This window comes from Centruroides vittatus, unplaced genomic scaffold (genome assembly GCF_030686945.1).
Source record: "Centruroides vittatus isolate TY-2023 unplaced genomic scaffold, ASM3068694v2 contig_980, whole genome shotgun sequence".
Lineage (NCBI taxonomy): Eukaryota > Metazoa > Arthropoda > Arachnida > Scorpiones > Buthidae > Centruroides > Centruroides vittatus.
The window spans coordinates 588,671-611,846 of NW_027122652.1; the positions used below are offsets into that span (position 1 = coordinate 588,671).

Here is a 23,176-nt window from a genome sequence, read left to right on the forward strand (position 1 = left end):
TATACGTCTATTTATATTCTCATTAAGAGCGAAGAGCAAAAAAATCGAACAACGACTTCGTTATCGCAGTTTTGGCAATACAGATGAAAAACATTTTACAAAAGTATAGAGATGTAGAGAATTTTAAGTACAGGTTCATATTCTAATGAATAATTCGAACATTAAAATTTTTCTCTCCAAGCTTCCACTGTTGTGGAGAGAAAAATAACAACATGGACAATGCCTCCTCGTGCCATACTGCAAAATATAAATTTCAGGATCCACATTCTATATTGTGCGTACAATTATAATGTATCCACTACGAGAAGATCTTGTACAGTTTATAGAAACAGTCGAGGAGTTGCGTAGGATAAAATTCCAGATATTAAAATTTCTTACTATAAATATGGAGGAAATGCTAATGGAAATCTCTTGTGGATTCGACAGTCTAGAAATATGTCTTAGTTAAGTAAACCTGCAATAACAGCATTATCAGTATCTCTATTAGAGCATAAGTTGAAGCAAATTTCTTGTATTTTAAGATTCTTCGAACAGATGGGACTTCCCTGACAGAACGAAACCTGGAAAATACATTTACGATTGAATTTCGACATATCGGGTATTGCCGATGAAAAATGAGTAAGCAAATTTTGTCAAAAATGCATATTTTCGTGTATATCACTCATAATATAACATAATATGCGTTGAAATGGGCATAATTCTTGTCCGTCCTATCAGTTTCTATTGCCTATTTTGGAGATGATCAAATCGTTTACTCGATTAGTAATCAAATCACAAACAACATGTCGTAGATCTATTTCTAAAGTAGGTAATAGAAACCCATTAGTTGTTAGAATTTGTAATAAAATTTAAGAGTTAGTAAAACGTGAATTAACTATCGAAAATTATTATAGGTGGCCCATTAATTCCGTGTACGATTTAAAGAGGGGTCGCGAAAAGTGGACGATGCATCATCGTACACGATGGGGAGGGAGGAAAAGGTCGAGGTATTGTTTAACGAGTAAGTGTACTTTTTTAATGGCATTAGTGGAATACGAATTTGTTCTTATAACTCTACGACTAGCCATATAAATAAACAATCGGCAGAACTTTTAAAAGTCATTTCTTTAACGTTCTGGGGGTCCATAAACTATTGTACAGTACACGTAATTAAAGGAGTTGTCCATAAATTACGTAACAGATATTGGTGGATGGACGTGCAGGTAATCGTTACGAATCGTAGCGAATCGTAAACACCCCCATCTTGCAACGCATCGTATTACGATGCGTTACAAGATGGGGGGGTGTTTACAAAAACGTTACGTAATGTTGGGGTCTTTAAATTGGACTGGTGTTTGTTAAGTATGTAGCGATTAAACTACCGGTAGTTTTTTTTTTCTTTTCGAAATGGCAACAACTTTTCAGATTTGCCAAAAACGAACACGAAAACAAAGAAAAATGTTTTTAATTTAAAAGAAACCACATTTATAATTTTATAATAATAAAAAGACTAAATTATTAATTTAAATTTGAAATTATATTTCTTATCTATTATAACAGTCAAACGATTTCTAACGAATTTTGTCGGATTTCCGACCATTTTAAAGTCGCCTACTGTTTATGTCACTGCTTTGTTCGTTATACATGTAATTAATAAAATAATGTAACGTTTAGTACCCCATGCCGTGTATTATTCTTTAGTACAATTAAGGAGGTTGATACGCGTTACGCAGTAATTTTGGAGATGACTAGCCTATATGCGACAACGTTACGGGTCGTTACAGGGGGTGGGCTGGTAGTGGAAAAGTATAAAAATATTATTAAGTAATTTATGAACGGTCCCGTCATTGTACACAACAGGAAGGGAGAGGGATAAAAAATTGCTCAAAAATTCTATAATGGACAGCCCCTAATTCACGTGCAAAATTAACTTAAGCGATTGTAAAAGTAATACATTAAGAACGAAATTAGTGGTCTAAAGTTACTTTGCCATAAATTCCTTTGAACCATTGAATGTTTTAATTTAGCAAATGGTTATTCTGCACATTCCATAAATATTTTATATATCAAATTGCAAGTGTTTAATACAGTACATAAATTAAATAAATAGTACCACTTACCGCCATCTACCGTCTCAAAATCGCACTAAACTGTTAGTGTTTTTTTTCCTTAAATGTGTGTGTTGAATATACAATATATTTATATACATAGCGCGAACGTAAATAAAATTGTCTGAAGTAACTTCTAAACTGCCACTCTTTTATATCCAAAGGTGGATGCGCAAGGGTAATTCTGACTATTAATGCACATGCTGACTATTTTTATTATAAAAATACAATATATTAATATAAATAGTAAAACGTTTTAAATACATTTTAATGTTTTTCTGTTAATTCTGTTATAAACGGTTGCATAAGCGCCTAGATAAATATCTGAGATTACTTGGAATAGAGCACAGATTTATGCAGAATTTCGTCTTATTCTGTACTTTCTGACACATAGGCCTGGTATAAAACATGATTTTATTGTATTGCAAAAGTAAAAATGCAACATTTAATATTTTCCAAATTCGTTTATAATCTTTATAATTTTATTGAAGGTTCTATCATCTGCTAATATAAGATATAAACTTTTACAGAGCAATTATTTTATTGTGACATCGGGCTACAATTTTTAACCATATTTTAAAATTCATTTAAAATATATGCTCTTCACCTTCAAATTAGTAGTGTCTTGCCCCTGTACGTCATACTTTTCCTGTTAAAAGAGAATCGTGCCAGTCACAGGCTATACCTAATTCCGTTCTGGAGAAACGTTTTGAATTAAAATAATGTAACTTCCCGTCCAAACCGGAAGTTTCTATATAGCTAATCGGACCCCTAGCTTTTCCTATCTGGTCTCGACATTTATCTGTCTAACTCCTTTTTCGAGATTGAGGAAGGACAGACGGGCAGACAGGCACAAGTCAGACGTCTGCAATTTTAAAATGCAATCCAAAAAACATGAAATTTTAACGAAATCTTCTGGAAAAAATCCGTGTATAACCCAGAGGTTGCCTTAATTAACCTTAATCTTTTTTCTTTATTATTTAACAAATTTATTTTCTTTTTAAATCGCTCATTCTAGAATATTACCGAAGGAGATAAAGAAAGAAAGAAAGAAAGAAAAAAAAAATACGATTTCACCAAATATAAATTCCGATTGATAACACACAATAAGATGTGGTCGTCACTAAACTCGATTTCGTAATAAACCGAATTAAATAACTTAAAAAGGAACCATAGCCATAACATATTTACGCTTCCGAGCGGAATGTACAAAGGAACTTTCGATTGGAGTGGGCGTATTTGTGAATATTATCTGCAGTCTTTGATCAGACGTCAGTTTCTGAGCGCTGTTGCTGCAACGTTTCTATAAAAGTAGCGCCCAAGAAAAAAGATCACCCCAGGCGATTGCCTCGCCGCCTCACTTCTAGCTACGGTCCTGTAAGCGAATTTTATCCTGGAATTTTTCTAATAAAATAGCCCATTTTCGAAAATATTATTTTGACTGGCGATTCTGACGAATTAATTTTATTCTTGTTAAAGTAATTCAATAAAAACGATTATGCAAACACGCCTTCGAGTTAAGTAAATTTTAAAGGTGAATGGAGAAATTTTTAAATGATTAAAACAAAAATAAATTAATGAAATATTAAATTAATTAAATATTTTATGCAATTGAAAACGTATCGTAGATATTAAAAATGGATTCATTGAATTTTAAATTAAACTCTTTTTTTTATTTTCATTGATTTTTTAAAAATAAGAATACAACACGACAATACAAAAAAATGGTTTTAAAATGAATTAATGAATCCATTCATTCTTCAAAATAAATTGAAAAAATTGTTATTCAATATATAATAATGTAGAAATTATTTAAATCTATACAATTTGAAGATTATACAAAAGATAATGTAATAAAATGTCGTATTAACTCATTACAGTGTTACGCAAAGAAGTGGCAGCTGTAACTGAGAAAACTAAATTTTTAAAATATTAATTAAAGTACGGTACATTTTATTAATTTATAAATATTTCCATGTAAAGAAGAATCATTTCATTAAGAAAATTAATAAAAGAGAAAATAATGAGTTACGTAGATTCGTCTATCATTTATTAATTCGTACGCTTGATATAGAAATTGGTATTTTCTTAGGAATGGACCATTTATAAGGTGGGTGTACTGTACATCTCTGAATCATTCATCCTCGATATTACGTTAGTTCTACCTAATTTAATCGACACTTTATCACGTCATTTCTATCTTTTCGCCTGGCTACCTCGATTTAAGCTACAAACATTTGCGTAACAACTTTAAGACGAGTTTAGAAATAAATTAACCTTTGCGTCGCTTCAAAATGTTTAATTTTAGTCATCTCTGTTGGCGTTAGAAAGTTAAACAGAATTTTTAAAGAAATTGAAAAAGATTTAATACAATTAAAGCAATAAAGAAAGTACCGTATACGGAATAGAAAATTTCGAATGACTTAAGAAACTTTTTCGGCATTTTTTACAATAAAAATGTCTCTCGAGACAGAAGTGAAATTGTTAATGTGAATCTAAAGGAGAGTAAATGAGTTCATTGTTCTATTTTATTCTTATCTTTTTTTAATAAACATGATTTACGCAGATTGTTTTCAAACAAACTGAATAAATCATGTTTAGTAGAAAAATTCTTTAAATTAAAAGTGTGCTTTGTAGATTTTAAATTGATTTCTGAGTTATTTTCTGCTTAGCAAGTACACCATTCCGTAATTTAACTCTTTCTTAAAGCAACGTTTTATATAAAAGAAAAAATACAGCTTTTTTTAATGTATACATATTCTTCTAGTCTATTAAATAGTTTTGTCTAATTTAAAATCAAATTAAATTCTAAGAGAATTTTATCGATCTTGCTCTATCCTTTATACAAAAAGAAAAACGGACTCTTGAGTATTTCAATATGATAACACACAAAAGATTTTAACTAATAAAATCCAATAATATCATTTAAATGATAAAAATATGAATTGCGATTAGTAATGTATTTATGCCACAGATGGCGCAATGACATTGCCCAGGTCGTTACTTAAATACAGAATTCAGTGTGAAATAAGTAATAATACGAATTAATTAAATACTGTTTTCGATTCTTGAATATTAATTTATTAAATAGAATAAAATAAAAATAATATTTGTACTCCTATAATCATTAGATGAAAGATTTAACCTTTAAAAATATAAAAATAAAGGTAATTAAAATATCAAAAGTTGTTACAGTATTTCAATTTGCTATATGCAGTTCTGTATTTATTACAATTTTCGAATTATATTTCACAAAATTTTAAAAACTGGCTCTTCATTAATTTTCCAATCGCAAAGTTTTTTTACCCGTAAATATGAAATAACTTCTTTACAAAATTATATTTCTACCTAAAAAAATAATTGAAATGAATACGAGTTATAACATTTAATATATTTTTGTTCCGCATCCTTTTATTTTTGAGTAAAAAGTGAATATCTAACAACCTTATTTACGATCAACGATCAAAAATCAATATCAGAAGTTAACCAATTGACATTCTAGAGCAGCGGTCGGCAACGGTGGTCCGTGGACCGTCGATGGTCCGCGAGAAAATTTGGGTGTCCGTGGAGAAATTTGGACATTAATCAACGGAAAGTTACGCGAAGTATTACGAAAGAAATGCAAAATGCTTAGTTGCTTTTTTCACTCATTGGGAGATTTTTTTATTCGAATCTAAAACCAAATACGTAGTGACGTTATCAACAAATAATGAACAATAAACAACAGTGCCGTAACTAGGCAGGTGCAACAGGTGCACCCGCTTGAAAGGGGGCCCAAAATGCATGTACAGTAGAGAGTCGTTTATCCGAATCAATTGGGGACTGGGGTTGTTCGGATAACTGATTTTTCGGATAACCAATTATGTACGAAAAAATATATTAACCGGTCCGATGTTGAAATTTTTCTCCGTTGCGTGTCGCTTCGTGTTGAATTTTCGTCGATTTTAAGCCTAACGAAAATTTTTATAATAATAATCGAGGCTATTGTATCGTTAAAATATTTTTATTTTGTACAAACAAAATAAATATATTGAAAAATATAAAAACATAAAAATTATACTTTAGAAGTAAATCTAATATCAAAAAAGTTCGATTCAGCACGATACAGTTCGACTGGAAAGCCTTCGGATAACCGGTTTTCGAATAAACGACTCTCTACTGTATTTGTTTTATTATTTTCCCAAAACTAATTAATTAAGGGGCCTAAATGCAAATTCTTGCACAGGGCACAGGAATGGCTAGTTACGACACTGACAATATTTTGAGTGCGACTGTTGTCCTTCGTGGAAAAGCGCTACGAATCCATTAACTTATTTCAAACAAGCAGCAATGAACTTTAGGCGTGCCTTAATTTGTTATAATTAAACAAGCGAGTTTCGTATTAATATAGTAAAATTGAACTTTTATGATCATTATTATACAGATTTTGTATCGTTTAAAAAAAATTCATGATAGTGATCCGCGGTATTCAAAATTGTGAGTTTAGTTGTCCGTGAGGTCAGAAAGGTTGCATCCGCTGTTCTGGAGTGTAGATAATGCTAGAGCTGGTACTGCTAATATCGGTATAATTATAACTTTATAAAAAGATTTTGTTATAAAAAATTATTTATAATAAATTATTTCTGATTGAAAATTTCTCAGAGAATCAATTTACGTTTGTCAGTTTTAGTTGGAATATTATTGATACAATAAACTATAGTAAAACCTAGCTTTGCTTCTACGTCAGTTATGTGGCTACCGCTGAAATTCAATCGAAAACTGCATTAAGTTTTATTATAAATCAAACTCCATCTTGGTGGATAGGATCTTTGGCCAAGATAGGAGTGTCCTAAACTGGTATTTATCTCCTCGTTTATGCGGCCAACTGAATAGGAAAATCCAACGTTTGTAAACTCGTTTAAAACACTTTAAAAAGAATTGAGCTTTGTTGCTATAATTTTTGAACAGTTTGCCGTGTTTTCTCCCACAAAACATTTAAACAAAATAATCTTTATTTAGGCTACTAGACAAATTAAGCTTATCTCTAGAATTTAGTAAGAAGACAGACAATTATATATCTGTTAAATAATTTTATACTAAATCTGATTATATTTTGTAAAAGTATATGTAAATCAGTGATGATGTGTTTATGTTACTGATACATAATTTGCAACACACACTCAGCAAAGAAAAATGTCGACGAGCTCATTGTAAAAGCCAATTTAATTATAAACATTTTTTCCCACACTTGAACACATATATATCTAGTAACTTCTGTTTAATAATTTTTTAAATAAATTTTCTTGTTAAAATATAGTATTTAAATTTTTACAGTGCAGTTTGCATTCACCGTATATGTACTCTGTATTTCAGTATTGTATTATTCAGTATTAATAATAGAATTTCTGAGGGAGCTGTAAAAAGCATCTGCTATGCTCTTTGCTATGAACTTAAAAAAAAACTTAATACATTATTCTGTATAAAAGTTTGAATTACTGTATATTACAAACGATACAGTATTATGTGAATTTATTTTATTGGTTTAATGTTTGTTTACTTTTATAATCTTTATTAAGCTTTTAGCAAGATTCAGTACGGTATTCGCAGCGGCCAAGTGAATAAAACACTGATTCAGGGTTAGTGGTTTTATCCACTCGTGTGTCGTCTCTTGCTAATGGGCTGGACAAATTGAGTTTTCTGGGTTTTCTTCTCATTAGTAAAACCTAAATAGGAACCAGTTTCCCATAAAAAACCTCCCGGGAGACATTTCCCCCTCGGAAGATCGCCCATGTGTCGCGTTAACGTATATCAATAAAACCAAACCAAACCAGTATAGTATTCTAATTATAGTACTTTCAATGTTTCCATAACCCTACCTAGGTGTCAGGATGGCCTAGCGGTTAAAATGGCAGTTTATTGCTCGGGAAGCTTAAAAAACCATGTATTTTTTCGTGTATTTTTTCCATCTGATCAAAGTGAATCGTCACAGCAAAATGAAGACAACCGACGATTTCCGTACTGTATTCTGGATTGTCTGCTTGAAACGTCGTTTGGAGCCTTAAGTTTTCAAGAAAAATTCCAGCAACGAGTTGCTTAACTTTCCCGGCAACATTTAAAAATGAACGTGACGCCATCTGTTATGATACTTTATTTTAAAAACTTTTTATATTGTTAATTGTTATGAAATGGCAAAAGCTTAATTTTAAGCGTAGGGGTGGGTTTATTTAAAAAACAATTGTAATTGCTAATAACGAGTAAAATCGTCATTAAGCTCGACCTAGTCGAGATACGACATACGACCTCTTTCTATCTCCCCTCACCATCGACCTTTAATCACCAAAATTTAATAGCATCAATACCCCTAATATACAAACCGCCCTGCAAAATTTCAGAAATTTTCGATAAAAAGGACAGGAGTTATCAAGCATCAAAGAGGGTGAAGAAAATCACGCCCCCACACACTAACATCCATACATACAGAAGAAGCCCGAATTTTTTGCATATCTCGACATTTCAAGGTCTCTTGAATCCGAATATGTAAAAATCTTGGGGGAGGGGTCATTTTTTGAATCATCGCCATACCTTTTCTCTGTTATACATATACAGTATAACAAAGCCAGATAGTAAAATTAATGTGCGAATAAAATGAGTTTTTCTGGGTGTTATAACGTATGAAAAATGAGTTTTCTCAATCTGGTACCTTTTGAAAACTGTCACCACACACCGCTGATGAGATTTTACTATAATTTTAATATCTATTCTAATTATATACAGAATATGCCAAGTGTAGTATAAAGAGACAAAGACGTTACCTTAACGAAAGGTTTTATTCGTGTCTAAAACGCACAACTGTTACAAATTCAAATGCAGCGAGAAACAGTGCTGCCAGTCCAAGAGACTAACTACTGTGGGGAGAAGTATTGCCATACTGTGACACTACCACACCAAGAAAAAATCTATTATAAATCCGTTGAGGTACGAGTATTTGCGTATGAATTACATTTACGCACGTTTTACACGTCATTTTGAAGCTTATTTAATGTAGATCAGCCACATTGCATCAATTTTAATGTTTAAAATAACCAGAGAAGAGTTTGCACTTTTTTTTGCTCCGTTAAACATCTTATCATTATTTAAATTAAAAAAACCCACTTTCACCTTGATATAACATGTTCTGGAATTACTATTCAAAAATAATCAGTTTACTTTGGGGCGAATCTAGGTTTTTCGGGGCCTAGAGTTTATTTAAGTCCAATGGGGCCCCATTTTTGTTAATACAAATAATACTATAAATTATCATTACTATTTATATTATTAATATAAACTATTTTTTACTACACGATAAGTGCTCATTGTTAATGAAGAAGTATTAAAAATTTATGATAATAATTCAATTTTTATGGGCCTTGACCCTTGGGTCCCAGGGTTTAAGCCCTATTAGTTAGTTCCTATGTAGATCCGCTCCCCGAGTTTACTAAGCTTTAAACCTAACTTTTTTTTCTCGAATTATGCCGGTTCCAATCCCGTCGAGTGCGCCAAACGTTCGGAACGTGGGTTCGCGCCTTACCAACCGTGGAGTTTTCCGGATTTTCTTCACGTTAGTAACACCTAAATAGGGGCCATCTTCCATAAAAGGCCTTCCTGCAAACATCCCTCCTTCGGCAGATCTCCCAATGCGTTGCCGTAATTGAATAAAACGAAAACCAAACTGTACGGAATTTTATTTATTTATTTATTTAATTGTCAGGAAAACGAAAATTGTTCAGAAATATTCTGGAAAATGAACGAGAAGTTGCATGATTTTGTTTTAGCTCGTCCGTTTTACTTTCTCTCAGTTACATATAACAGCGGATATGCAAAGTGTGGTGATCGGTTAAAAAATAACCTCTCAAGATTTTTACATATTTGGACTCAAGGTATCTTGAAACGTTGAGAAATGCAAAAAAAGGTCTTTTTTATATATATATATGGATGTTAGTGTTCGTATGTGTGTGGGGTGTACGATTTTGCAAGGTCAAGGGGAGGGGAGATAGAAGGTATCATATGTCATATCTGGAGTGGGGTCGAACTTGATGATTTTACTGGTTATTAGCTTTCACAACTTTATCTCGCCTCAAAATTTTGTCATTTTATAATAATTAATAATATAAAAAGTTTTAAAAATAAAATATCATAACAGATGGTTTCACACAGAATTTTAACTACTTTGCCGTTAAAGTTACACAATTTGCTGAAATTTTCCTCGTGAGATGTAGGCATCTCAAATTGTAATCGAATTATTTCATTCCCGCTAGATTAAATTTTTTTTTTACATTTTTCTTTCTTTCTATCCTGTGGGTACTAAAAAACTTATTTAAAAAAAATCTTAAACCATTGCGAGTTCGTCAGGCCAACATAAGAGGATAGAAGAATGGTGAGGGACGAGACAGACTGTACGTAAAAATATTCCTGAAGTTTTTCACCCGACTTCGATTCCAGTCCTCCAGATCGAAGAATGAAACCTTCATCGTTCATCCATCGTTAGATGGAAGGTTTTGTATCGCCAATTATTATTTTCAAGTTCGTGTTTTTTGGCATTGTGTTCAAAATTTGTTATGTGAAACATGACAACCTAGTCTCATAAGGAGAGGTCAGAAATGGTCATCACAGTTTTCAATGATGTTTGTGTGGATAAGCCTTGGTATGAACTTTTGCCGAACAATGAAAAAAGCGCGCTTCTCAAACGTTTTTTAAAAAATCGAAGCTAAAAATTCCCTGGCGATTTAGGAGTACAGTATGCTTTGCAGAACCTTTCAACGAAGACTCCATAGCTTGACAGCGTCGTATTTGACTATTGTTAGCTTGTTAGTTCGAGTCACTATGAGTTATTTTTTTTCAAATCCACGCAATTATTTTTACATAAAACAATTGTAAATGATATGAGTTTATACATTTTATCTATTTATTTTCTATTTAAAATATGCATTTTTCTCTTCTTTAAAAATTCGTTTAGGAATTGCGTTAAAAATAAATGTAAAATTTTTACATTTGTTTTTACATAATGTTAAAATATTATGAATAATTTGACATCTTAAGCGATTAAATAAACTCAAAAAGTTATTCGTTTCAATTAATTCTCAATATCACGTTGAATTGTTATTTGTGACAGTAAATAATCATCGTTCAATGCCACTTCTCTGGTTTTTTATTGTTTATATCACAAGTATTATACATTCCCTTTTCATAGCTAATAAAACAAAGTAATCAGTAAAAATAAATCAAAGTTATATAATAAGAATAATAAAATCGTAAACTATAAAATAATAAATTATTCGAGCTTTGAAAACAAACTTTAAACTTATTTTACTGTCAACAATTCCAAAAACGAATTTTCAAGGAATAGAAACTGCAAAGTTTTAATAGAAAATGAAAAAAAACCCTCATTAACCCACTTAATTTATAATTTTTTAATGTAAAAATTGCATTGATTTGAAAAAAAGAACATTTATTCATAGAGACGCGAACCAGCGAGCGCACAACTTTCAGACGTGCAAACCTGCTGCCCAGCCGGGAGTCTTCGCTGTAAGATTTTTCAAAGCATCCTCATAATAAGTCTGTAGGAATTTTTTAACTTCGATTTTCTTTAAAGCATTTGAGGAGCGAGCTTTCTCCATTTGCTCAATAAAGATTCGTTCAATGGCTCAATCATACAAACAATATCATTGAAAACTGTGATGATCACGTCTTAACTTCTCTTTGATAGTTCCATACATAAGTACTGGTCGCACAACTGTTTTGTATATGCGTCCTCTCAATTAATTTGCTATTTTCTTACCACAGAAGAACTCCACTTGTGAAGAATACAAACAGCATAGTTAAAGTAGAGCAACTCCATTTTATCCATGCTGTTTGTGTTATTGATCCGATTTCATCTTCCGTTGTCCCACAGGGCAGTCGAGAGCTCATATGGGAAATGGGATAGAGTTCTTTTAGCCTTTTCTTGTTTGAAATGAAAACGTAGAATGTTTCTTTATTAATAAAATGCAGCTTTATTTTCTACAATGGAATAATTAACCATTGTTAAGAACTACCAAGAACCAATTAAGAATCATCGTTATTGTAAAGTTCATTACTAAGGTGATATCCAGCTTCCTCCTCTCGACGGCCCTGCAAACACCACGATGGTTTCCTCTGTATATCGCGTACTACGGAATTCAATGTAATCAAAAATAGGAAGAGACACAATGCTGATGCCTAGTCCGCCCCTATTCTCACTGAGAATCCTATCTCTCCACTCGATGTTAAAATTTTGGTTTGATGCTTACCAAACATCTATTATCAGCTTTATATATTCTGAAATTATCCTTCCTCTAAGACACATTCATATCAATTCCCTCGGAATCCTGTCGTAAGCCTTCTCAAGGTCTATGAACATCCTATATAATTTCTTTTGCTTTTTCCCGAATCTCTTTATTAATTCCCCCAACCCATGAATTTCATCCATTGTAAATTTTCTTTATTAATCTATATTCTTACTATTATCTATCTTGTATCTCGATCTTTTATCCATTATTCTCCTCCATCTCACGGCTCATCAGTTTTACTTCCTCTGTAGTTAGAGCATTCTTTCATATTGTCCTTGAAAATCAGAATTTGTGTACTGGCTCTTCATTTTGCAAGCATTTTCCCTCCTCATATTAACTTATTACATAATATTACATAATCGAGTCAATACATCGACTCCCTATTTTCCTAGTGCTTTCAAGGCGTTTGCTGAGATTCCATCCGACCCACTCCCTTTCTCTTTCTCATGCTTTCCAGAGGCCTCCTCTCCTGCTCTTCTCTGACCTACTCCACATTCTCAGCTGTGTGTTCTGCATTCATCAAGGTGTCAAAGCACTTCCTTCATCTCTTCCTTATCTCCTTTCATTCTACCAAAACTCGTTCTTGTTCACCGTTTTAAACATCTCTATATTTCCTTTCCTCCTTTGCCAATTAGCTTATCATTTTATCTCCATCTATTCATCCAGACTCTGGGACTGTGTATTTCCTTATTTGCTTCCTCCTTGGATTTAGCAATTGCTTTTTTTACCTCATTCTTTGCCTTTCATTTACTTTGCTTAAAAAATTTAATAACTTAAAACCTGAACATTAAATACTTTGTACATAATTTATTAATGAATAAGGAATAAAAATTTTTTCTCTGTATTAAGTTAATGAGAAAACATTTATTTCTACGATACATTGTCTTTACTCTTAACTTTTCTTTAAAAAAAAAAAAAAAATGAAAATTAGAAACATTAACCTAATTTTTTTATGATATCCACCCTAAAAATTTACCTCTAACCAAAACAAAATGAAACGGTACTATCAACTGCTGTTGTGTGAAATATCTCGATGTAAATGAAAAAAAATTATTCATCGAATAGGCTTTAATTAAAAAAAATTCTTTAAAGATGTATTTACACAATTAACATTAATTTCTTGATGTTTAGAATTAATTATTTAAAAGATTTAAACATTAAGAATAAATAAATAAGTACACAATGCAGCAAATATTTTAAATTATTCTTCTATAACAGTTCTTTTATATAAAAATTATATCGATATATGTTTTTACGTATATTTACAGTGCATACATAAATTTCTTAAAACGCTATAGTCGAATTAAAGCGAAAACAACAGATTTCTCATTTATAAGTTAAATAGTTCTTCGAGAAATTTTCATTTTAATAAAAACAGGAATTCGATATTGTAAGAAGTAGGACATCGAACTTTGAGAAATATAGAACGATTCTTTCCTATGGGCGTAATAAAACAACGCCCCGAATATGAACTATGAAGTGGGTGTTCTCATTTTCCGCTAATAATCCCTATTAGTAACTACGAAAAATTTTCGAATTTGGAACGTTAAACTGAAAATTCAATAACGTCATTTAGGAATAAATGCGTTTTAATATCAATGTAATTCCATCCACCTCGTTACTTCTTACGTTCAAATTTTTTTAAAAGACTTTTTTCGAAAATACCCTCCTACTAAAAAATACTAGATATAATGAATTTTGATGTATTAAATTAATAATACATAATAATATACGGACTGAAAATAGACTATATATTTATTGTAATAATAATAATAATAATAAACATATGGAACTTGGCTCACAAAATACTTGTTCTAAATAGAAAACAATGCTCTACAAGAAAAAAACACAAATCAAATTTCTGTATAAAGATTCACATAGAAAAAGTTGTATTATTAACAAAAAAAGAATTGGCGAAGAATTAAATTTAGTTTAAAAACTTTTACATTAACGTATGGCAGTTAAACCTATACGCATTACTTTTAATAAATTATAGTCGAGATCTAAATTTCAATTTCGGGTGTGGCGGATATAAAAGACAGAAGTATCGATCCTATAAACAAACGACATCCAATTAGAATTCGAGTACCAAAAAAAAAAAAAAAAGTATTTCGAAACAAAATAAATTTATTAATTTTAACCATTTTATAATTTGTATTTTATCCTTACAAATATTATTATAATAGAAAATAATTTTAATATCTTGATTTTAAATTTTCATAGTAAAGAGGGCGTACAGTCGGAGTGTGATAATTTTGACGTGTGGAGTCATCCGGGAAAGCCTGATAGGATTTTGTTTGTATACAGTCTTGCTTGAGTTGTGCACGTCGCCGTTATTATTTTATAGTCCGATGAAGACAAATTAGTATGCCAGATTCGCTCGAAGTGCTTCTTAATATTAAATTAAGCGAAGAAGTTTGTGAGATGGCACCTGACACCTTGTTTAAAACTGGTACGATGTTTGATTTGTTCATTTAAACAAATGTAAACAACATGACATGTCTGTTTCTTCTGTAATTTAATCAGTTATTTGATTTTTCCTCGCTGACATTATTTTTCATTATACATAATTCATTTTTGTATTCACAATATGTAAGATGCATAAGTATTTTAATGTATTGGTCTCTTTGCTCTTATTATAACTCTCAAAATCCTATATCAAAATGAGTCACATGAAGATTTTCGTGTTAAATAAATTATAATATTTATAGTTATTACCAAATATATCAAAGTTTAAGCTACTAATTCAAAACTATTTATATTTGAATTATACAATTCTACTTTAAATATGCACAATATAAGAAACTTGAAAACTTTCAATGACATTTTGCTGATGAATCTTAAAGTAATACATTTATATCCAAACACTGGGTTAAAATTTTGCAAGTTTGTTTATAACTAGTGATTTCTATAGTATGAAAAAATGTCTAACAATTGTATTGTTAATAAAATATGTCATTTTAATGCTTTTACGCACTTGCTCGAAATTGCTTCGTATGACACCGAATAGTTTAAGAAAGTATTAACGCGTCTGTCGGCATTATTATTTTACTCGAAATATTACTACAAGTACTTTTGACAATTTGGAATTGTCTTCTTTGGGTATAGAATATTAGAGGGTACCAGAAGATGACAATCTGAAATTGTCAAAAGTACTTGTAGTAATATTTTGAGTAAAATAATAATGCCGACAGACGCATAAATACTTTCTTTTACTTAATAATGAAATTAGATGTTGTTAGAATTGTTCTTTTAATGTACTGGTGTAATCTTTTTGTAAAATTATATTTAGGATTTAGTTGTAAACCTGGGATTGAATTTTATTTTTTATGGAAAGTTTATGATGAATAGTTCCTGTTGTTTGAATCTCTAACATAAGACATTGTTTATGTTTTATCAATAATTATTAATACTGTTAGATTAACTATAATAGTGTTACAATGTACTAAAATAAAAATATTGCAATTTAGAAGCATAAAATAATTAATAATCAGTGCATTCTTAATAATTTATTCATCTCATGAATAAATTTTTATAACCCACTTGCTAGACCCTTAGAACATCTAGAGAAAGTTACTAAATCTGAAATTTTAAAAGATTATTTTTGTGACTTTTTATTGCAAAATTATCATTTTTCTACTTTCATTGTAAGCAATCACTATAATAATAATTGTTAATTTTATATATTTCATAGAAACTGTAATTTAGTCATGTTCTGAATTAAAATAATAAAAGTAAAAGCAAATCTTCATTTTTTATGAGAATTTTACTTTTTAAAGTCTATTTAGTGCAGGGATGCACAATATGCAGCCTGCTAATGTTTTAATGTAATCTATAATCTATTTCTAGTAATATGCATGTCTAAATATACATAAATGCAATAGCATTATTTTAATTTAAAATGAAACAATAAATTTGAGTTTAAAGTAATATTATGTTGTTGGATTTGCACACAAATCTTTGTTTAATGCCCTCATCAGTACATTTTAACTATAATATTGTGCATATTTAAAAATAATTTGATTTAATGTGGCTTGAAGCAACACTTAAAAATTGTACATTTCAGGTGTAAGTTATTACGAATTTAACCAGTAAAAATAATTTGATCAAAAGTGAGATGATTTTGAAAATTAAAATTGAAAGATTCTAAGTTAAATAATGATCAGTTTATCAAAAAATTTGTTTTTTAGTCAAAAATAATACTTAAATTTAAAAAAAAATAAAAAATAACATTATTAAATTATATGTGTACCTTTGTTTTTTATACTTTAGCCCATCTTTTGGGTAGATCCATGTGCAAAACATTCTGGAAACTTTTCAAAAAAATATCTAAGTGGTTTTTCACATTGTAGGAGAAAAAGTTCAATGACTTAAACTATTCTGGAGAGATCAAAATAAATGATAATCTGATGGTTTAAGACTGAAAAACACATGGTGTATGAAATAAGATATCTTATCCAAATTTCAATAATTTTTTCTGAGTGATCGAAGATGTGTGTGGTCTAGCATTGTCATGCTGGAAAGCCGCATTCTTTCTTCTTACTAATGTTGGTCATGTTTTTTATCGTTGTCTTCAGATTATCAAGTTGGAAAGAGTACTTTTCTGTATTAATGGTCTGATTTTGAGGTACAGTTCCTTGTCAACATAATCTTTTTCAGATGTAAACCATCTTTTTATTGTATTGAGGGGGGGGGTTGGTTTACCTTCTCCACAACCCTTTTTGCTGTATATTAACACAAACAATCCTTTCTTTTGTCACCAGTAATTGACCACTTTTAAAAGAGATCTATCAGATTATATTTCAGCAGCAAATTAATGGCCAGTATTCCATTTATCAGGTTTTTCTTGCTCAATTGATGTGATACCTAAAGAAAATAGCACAATATATATTTTAAGTGGTGTAAATGGCCAACAACTGATTTGTGAGCAATAGATAACATTTCTGCAATTTCTCTATTGGTGTAATGTGGATTCCCTTGAATTAGTGCAGTGATTATATTGACAAATAAATGAACTTTGTGATCAACCCAATATATCTTTAATATAGTATTATGTCTAAGTACTCAAGTAGGTTAATGATGTAAAATGTCAGTCAGATTTTAATGTAATTAGCTCAAAATAACAAAATTTTAAAAACTTACATTAAAATCATTCGAGTAGAAAAAGTATAGCACACAAAGAGACTTTACTATTTAGCTAAAACTTTGTGTACATTTAAAACACTTTTATATATGTATCTAAATTAATTTTATTTACTACACATAAATATATTACAGTAATACTAAGTTTAATATATAGTTTTTGGCAAATTACATTATCATCACTTACTAAACTACTTAAGCTGAAATTGATCTATAAGACAATTAGGACAAGAAAGTGATTTAGTAATTAGTAGTAATAAATGGTGTGCTTTATCCCAACAAATTTCTACTGTAATCTAATAAAGCACACCATTTGTTACTACTGATCTATAAAATTTCCAGTAATCAGCTGAATTAATCAATGCACATTTAGCAGTGGGTGACGTTTAAATAATGCTAGCATTATTAATAAAGTTCCAAGAATGAAGTTGTTGAATATGCAAATTACGAAGCTTTCCTAGTTTTCCCCCAGAGGTCTGCAGATGGATATAATACAACTCATTGGTACCTGATTGATATTATGAAGAATTTTAATACTGTGTTGTTGACATTGGATCCTCCAAGAAAAGGTTGGTGTCAATTGTATATTGTATGTATTTTTTGATGTCATTTGTCGGTTTTTAAGTTGTTAACCATCTGACTCTAATTGGATTATTAAAAAAGGATATTGTACTGACCCAAGTTTATCTGTATGGTCAAAATTTGATTTATTCAAATGCTAGCATTTTCAACCTGGATGGCCATCCGACAGTTGAAAGTGGAATTTCACATTCCACTTTCAGCTGTCCAAGCCTGAAGATGGCCCATTAACTGGGATGGAAATGTTAGCATTACTTAAAGTTCACCTATTGTTAAAGGAGAATTGATTAATTCAGCTGAATCACCACAGTGATTAGTTCATCCTTAAGTCCAGTAATCTGGCACTGTCTAGAAAGTAGCCAATAATCTGGAATTGTTTGATGATAATTTAGCATGCTAATATTCTGCAAATCACAGTTTGTTTGGACACAATACACTAAAACCATTGGGCAGGAATTGAGGCAAAAGTAGAAATGTGGCCATGCACACTGCTACATGTTGGGGTTCTCATTCTTGGAGTATGAGTAGCTTTTGTGAATTCTATGTGGAATAAAATAAATATTATATATACATGAATTATTGTGAATATTGATTTTATGCCATAATGTGTTTATTAATATTTTTACAAGTTTTTCAATTAATCTTAACACAATGTAGTCAAGTACTGTGTTATCTTCAGACTGATTAAGGAAAGTGCATAAGCAGATCGGAAGAATATGGCAGCATGGGTTGATACAAAATGTACATCCGTGTCTGTAACATTCAGATTGCATATAATTTATCTCTACCTTCAAAATTAAGCTTTTTGCCATTTTATAATAATAATATAAAAAGTTTTTTAAATAGAATCTCATAACAGATACCATCACTCACAATTTTAACTCTAGCCAGAAAAGTTATGCAAGTTGTTGCTGGAGTTTTTCCTTTGAGAAAATCAGTATTTTTATTTTTGATTGATACTCATATGCTTTCAATTAATATGAATTAAGTTGTGATTATGCATATGTTTCTCTATTATTTGTCATGTAAATAGCATAAGTAGGGAAGGGCAACCTGGCCTGGCTATGCTATTGACCACTTCTGATCTAATGCTATAAAAAGGTGAGTTCTGTTTTGTTGGGATAATACAAGACACCAGTACAATTTTATTTTTCCACAAAAACACTGTCGGAAATTTCTGACAATAAGCAGTGATCTCCCTTGAAGATGGTCTTATAGATCATCATATCTACTTAAGCCCTTAGTTGTGCTTAATAACAGTATTGGCGACAGTGTCCTATTTTTTTCACAGGTCTTTCCTGTGTCTATATATATATTTTCCCTTTTTATGTATGTATGTTTGATGGACAGTATATTATTGTTTTTTATAGCACAAACCTAAAAGGTTCTAGCTATGCCACTATTTCTACCATAATTCTGGAAATGGTATTGGTGTGCATAATCTTGATTTTAGAAATTTTCTATTATATTGTATCTGTTTTTGGTTTATTCATTGCAATGGATAAAATTATTGAAATGAGCAATTATTTATTGTGCCATTATCACAATGCCAGGTTTATTTTTTTAATCATATTTTTTAAATTTATTTAATTTAAAATAAAATATATAAAATATATTGAAATAAATTACTTCTAGTTTGCATCGAAGTTCATATATAGTTAATAGGGGATCTCCTGCCTCTAATATTTTCATATCTGGTCTCAGCTTTCATCTGTCTAACTCCGTTCTCAAGATTAAGGAAGGACAGACAGACAGACAGAAGACAGTGGGATTTTATACACTGAAGAGCAATTGAATTAGGGATAGCTGACATTATGAAAATTTTGAGTTGTGCATAAGCATGAAAGTGATTTGCAGATGAGGTAAGCAGCAGTTTGACAAGATAAGGAGTGCTACTAATGGTATCAGTAATAGTCAGAAGCAAAATGGGTAAGAGTAAAGATCTAAGTGCATTTGATCATGGACAAATTGTCAGGACCCGACAAATGGGTCACTCCATTTTGAAAGTAATGGAAACACTGGATTTTCACGCACCACTGTTTTGAGGGTGTACTGTGAGTACGTTGATTCTGGTAAAACCATTGCTGTGAGGGTCAACTGCCATGGACAACAGTGTGTGGATGAGTGAGGTCGTCGGTGGCAAGCCCACATTGTAACAGCGGATAGACTGGCCACAGTGCAACAGATCACTCGTCGATTTAATGTCGGTGCACAGCAAGGTGTAAGCTGCCATACCATACAAAACCATCTCCTCTCAATGGGGTACAGGAGTCATTGTCCTATGAGAGTCCCCCTGCTGACTGCACAAAATAGGGCGCAATGATTAGCATGGGCACAGAAACATCACCAATGGACTGTCAAGATGTGGAAAAATGTTGCCTGGAGTTGAGATTCACTTTGGTACATGCCGATGGCAGAGTACCTGTATGCCGTAAACCACATGAAGCAATGGATCCTTCCTGCCAGCAGAGGACTCTTCAAGCTGGCAGAGGTGGCATTCTTGTGTGGGGACTGTTCACATGGACTGAAATGGGACCCCTGGTATGTGTGACGGCATCGCTGACAGGTGAACATTACTGGGATATCCTTGACGACCATCTGTTACCATTTGTTTGTTTTCAACAGCCCAGTTCTAGTTTATTAATCAATTTTAAGTTACAGATTCTCTTGAAAATGTTTTGTGATTTAAATTTTGATATAAATATGAGGATCATTTGATAAATTATGTAAACTATTTTTTTTTATTTTAAAAACTGCAAGAGATTTTTAAGAAAAAAAATGCACGTGTAAACTAAGTTATCTCAAAAATTTTAATATGAGTTTAGAAATGATACATACAACAATAATGCCTTAATAATATCATCAAGTGAAGCATCTCACAAGAATTTCCAAGATTTTTGACTCTGAGAATATCATTTGGTTTGTAGCAGTAAAGCAACCTAAAAATTACTGTTAAATATGGATTAATTGCAAAACAGTATCATGAATAACTAGTAGAAACTAAAGGCAATAATATCCTTTCATATTCACAGTGGTTCAAGTACTTTAGAAGTGGAAAATATCAAATAGTATTACCAATGACCCCTGAATATTATATAAAATCTAAAAGTATCTTGATAATTGATAAATTAGATATTTTTTAAGCTTAAACAGTTTTAGGATATCTTCTCTTTAGAAGATTTACAAATATAGTTTAACTCCATAATAGGCATATGTTTTGTCACACAAATGGGTACATGGATTGCAATTATAAATTTTCACATTACGGATAAAATATAAAAATATTTGCGGATAAATTTATAAATGATTATTTCAAATCCTATTTCTCATTTATACTACATCATAACAAAAATTTCTCATTGAAATATTTTTTGATATGAGTGGACAAGTGGATTATATCTTTAATTCACTAATTTTAGTTATGATTGCTTGCTTTGTATCAAAACAGTTAAAAACTGTATAAGTAGCAAAAGCATTGTAATATGGATTGCATTAATAGCATTCAAGCAAAAAATGAATTATGCTGAATTAGATATGTAATCCGTTAAAATGCAGATACAGAAAATTAGGAAAAAGGAGTTATGAAATTATTGAATATATAAAATAAATTCAAATTTCTTGAGGATCTTTTCTAACATTACAATATCAATAGTGTAAAGCAACAAATACTTAAAATTTTACATCTTTAAAATTTATTTTAATGTTGAATTTAAAATTAAAAAAAAAAATTAACATTAACATCTAACATATTTACTCACATAGATGAATCATGTAGGCAATTTATTCAATTTTTAATACTTAACAGAATTTTGTTAGACACAAAAAAATTAGATTTAGATTGAATTTTAAAAAATTACATTTATTTGACATATTTATTACTAATTACTTATTACTCTTCAGAACTTATTACTATCTGGGTTTGAAAATAGATGATAAAGATTAATTTTTTTGTGATTATGATTTTAATATATTATCAATAGGTGATTGACTTAAATTAATTACTGTAATGTGTTTAAAATATTTATATGTTTATTTAGAATAACTTTCTTGATATGGATTAATTACTGTATCATAATAATAATGCAATTCTTTTTTAGGTTAATATGCCTGAACAGAAAATATTAACTGAATATTTGAAGCAAACTTCATCAAGTACAGTGGGCAATTTATTCACATAAATGTTTGTTGTTTATAATTTTATTTTATTTTTAAGTGAATGCTTTTAATGATTGCAACTTTTAAAAATATTTATAGAAATTCAGCATGAAAAAAGAAAATCAAGATTTCCTGTAAATTTAAGAAAAATGAAAGACAAACATGAAGAAAGAGGAATATTTCTGAATTTTAGTTAAATATTAAATCAAAAGTGTTATTTATTCAAAGTTATTTCATCATTAATATGTATTTATTGTAAAAAAAGGAACTAATGGTCTAAGTGTAAAGTGAACTGAATATTTGAAGCAAACTTTATTATGGTTTTATAGTATTAAAATTTATTATAAAATGAATATAGTTTTAAGTAAATGTACTCTATTATTGACAGGAATAAATATCTAATTTTATGCTTGTTTTTTCCCTCCAGAAGAAGAAGAAAGTGAAGGTTCGGGTAAGAAACATTTTGTCTGTGATGTCTGTAAAACAAGATTCAGATGGAAGAAAAATCTGAAAAGGCATTTAAGGGTTCACACTGGAGTGAAGCCATTTTCTTGTGATATATGTAAAAAACGATTTGCCAGGAGAGGGACTTTACATAACCATTTATGGAGTCATACAGGAGAAAAACCATTTCTGTGTGACGTGTGCACAAAAGGATTTGCTCGAAGAGGACATCTAATCAGGCATCTTCGGATTCACACAGGAGAAAAACCTTTTGTATGTGAGATATGCAATGAGAGGTTTAGATTTAGTAATCAACTTAAAATCCATTTTACTAAGCAACACTCTGATAAATAAATTACTTTTTTAAAGTAATTTTTAAAGTTGGTTCTGAAAAAATTATAAAAATTTTTTCAGAACAAACATAAAAGTTTACAACAGAATGTATTT

General features: G+C 30.4%; 1 protein-coding gene and 1 long non-coding RNA gene across 2 annotated transcripts in view; one reads left to right on the forward strand and one right to left on the reverse strand.

The window, feature by feature from the left end:
* The first annotated feature begins 3,360 nt into the window (after nucleotides 1-3,360).
* On the forward strand, nucleotides 3,361-22,854 carry LOC136985915 (uncharacterized). The gene is made up of 4 exons (XR_010882405.1): nucleotides 3,361-3,464; nucleotides 14,638-14,861; nucleotides 22,228-22,310; nucleotides 22,385-22,854. It is a non-coding gene; the product is annotated as an uncharacterized lncRNA (long non-coding RNA).
* Nucleotides 17,208-23,176, reverse strand: part of LOC136985899 (longitudinals lacking protein, isoforms H/M/V-like) — a 65,069-nt gene continuing 59,100 nt past the window's right edge. Inside the window, exon 5 of the mRNA XM_067283294.1 lies at nucleotides 17,208-17,275. Coding sequence (XP_067139395.1) covers nucleotides 17,223-17,275 — 53 coding nt within the window. The 3' untranslated portion in view covers nucleotides 17,208-17,222. The remainder of the gene's footprint in view (nucleotides 17,276-23,176) is intronic.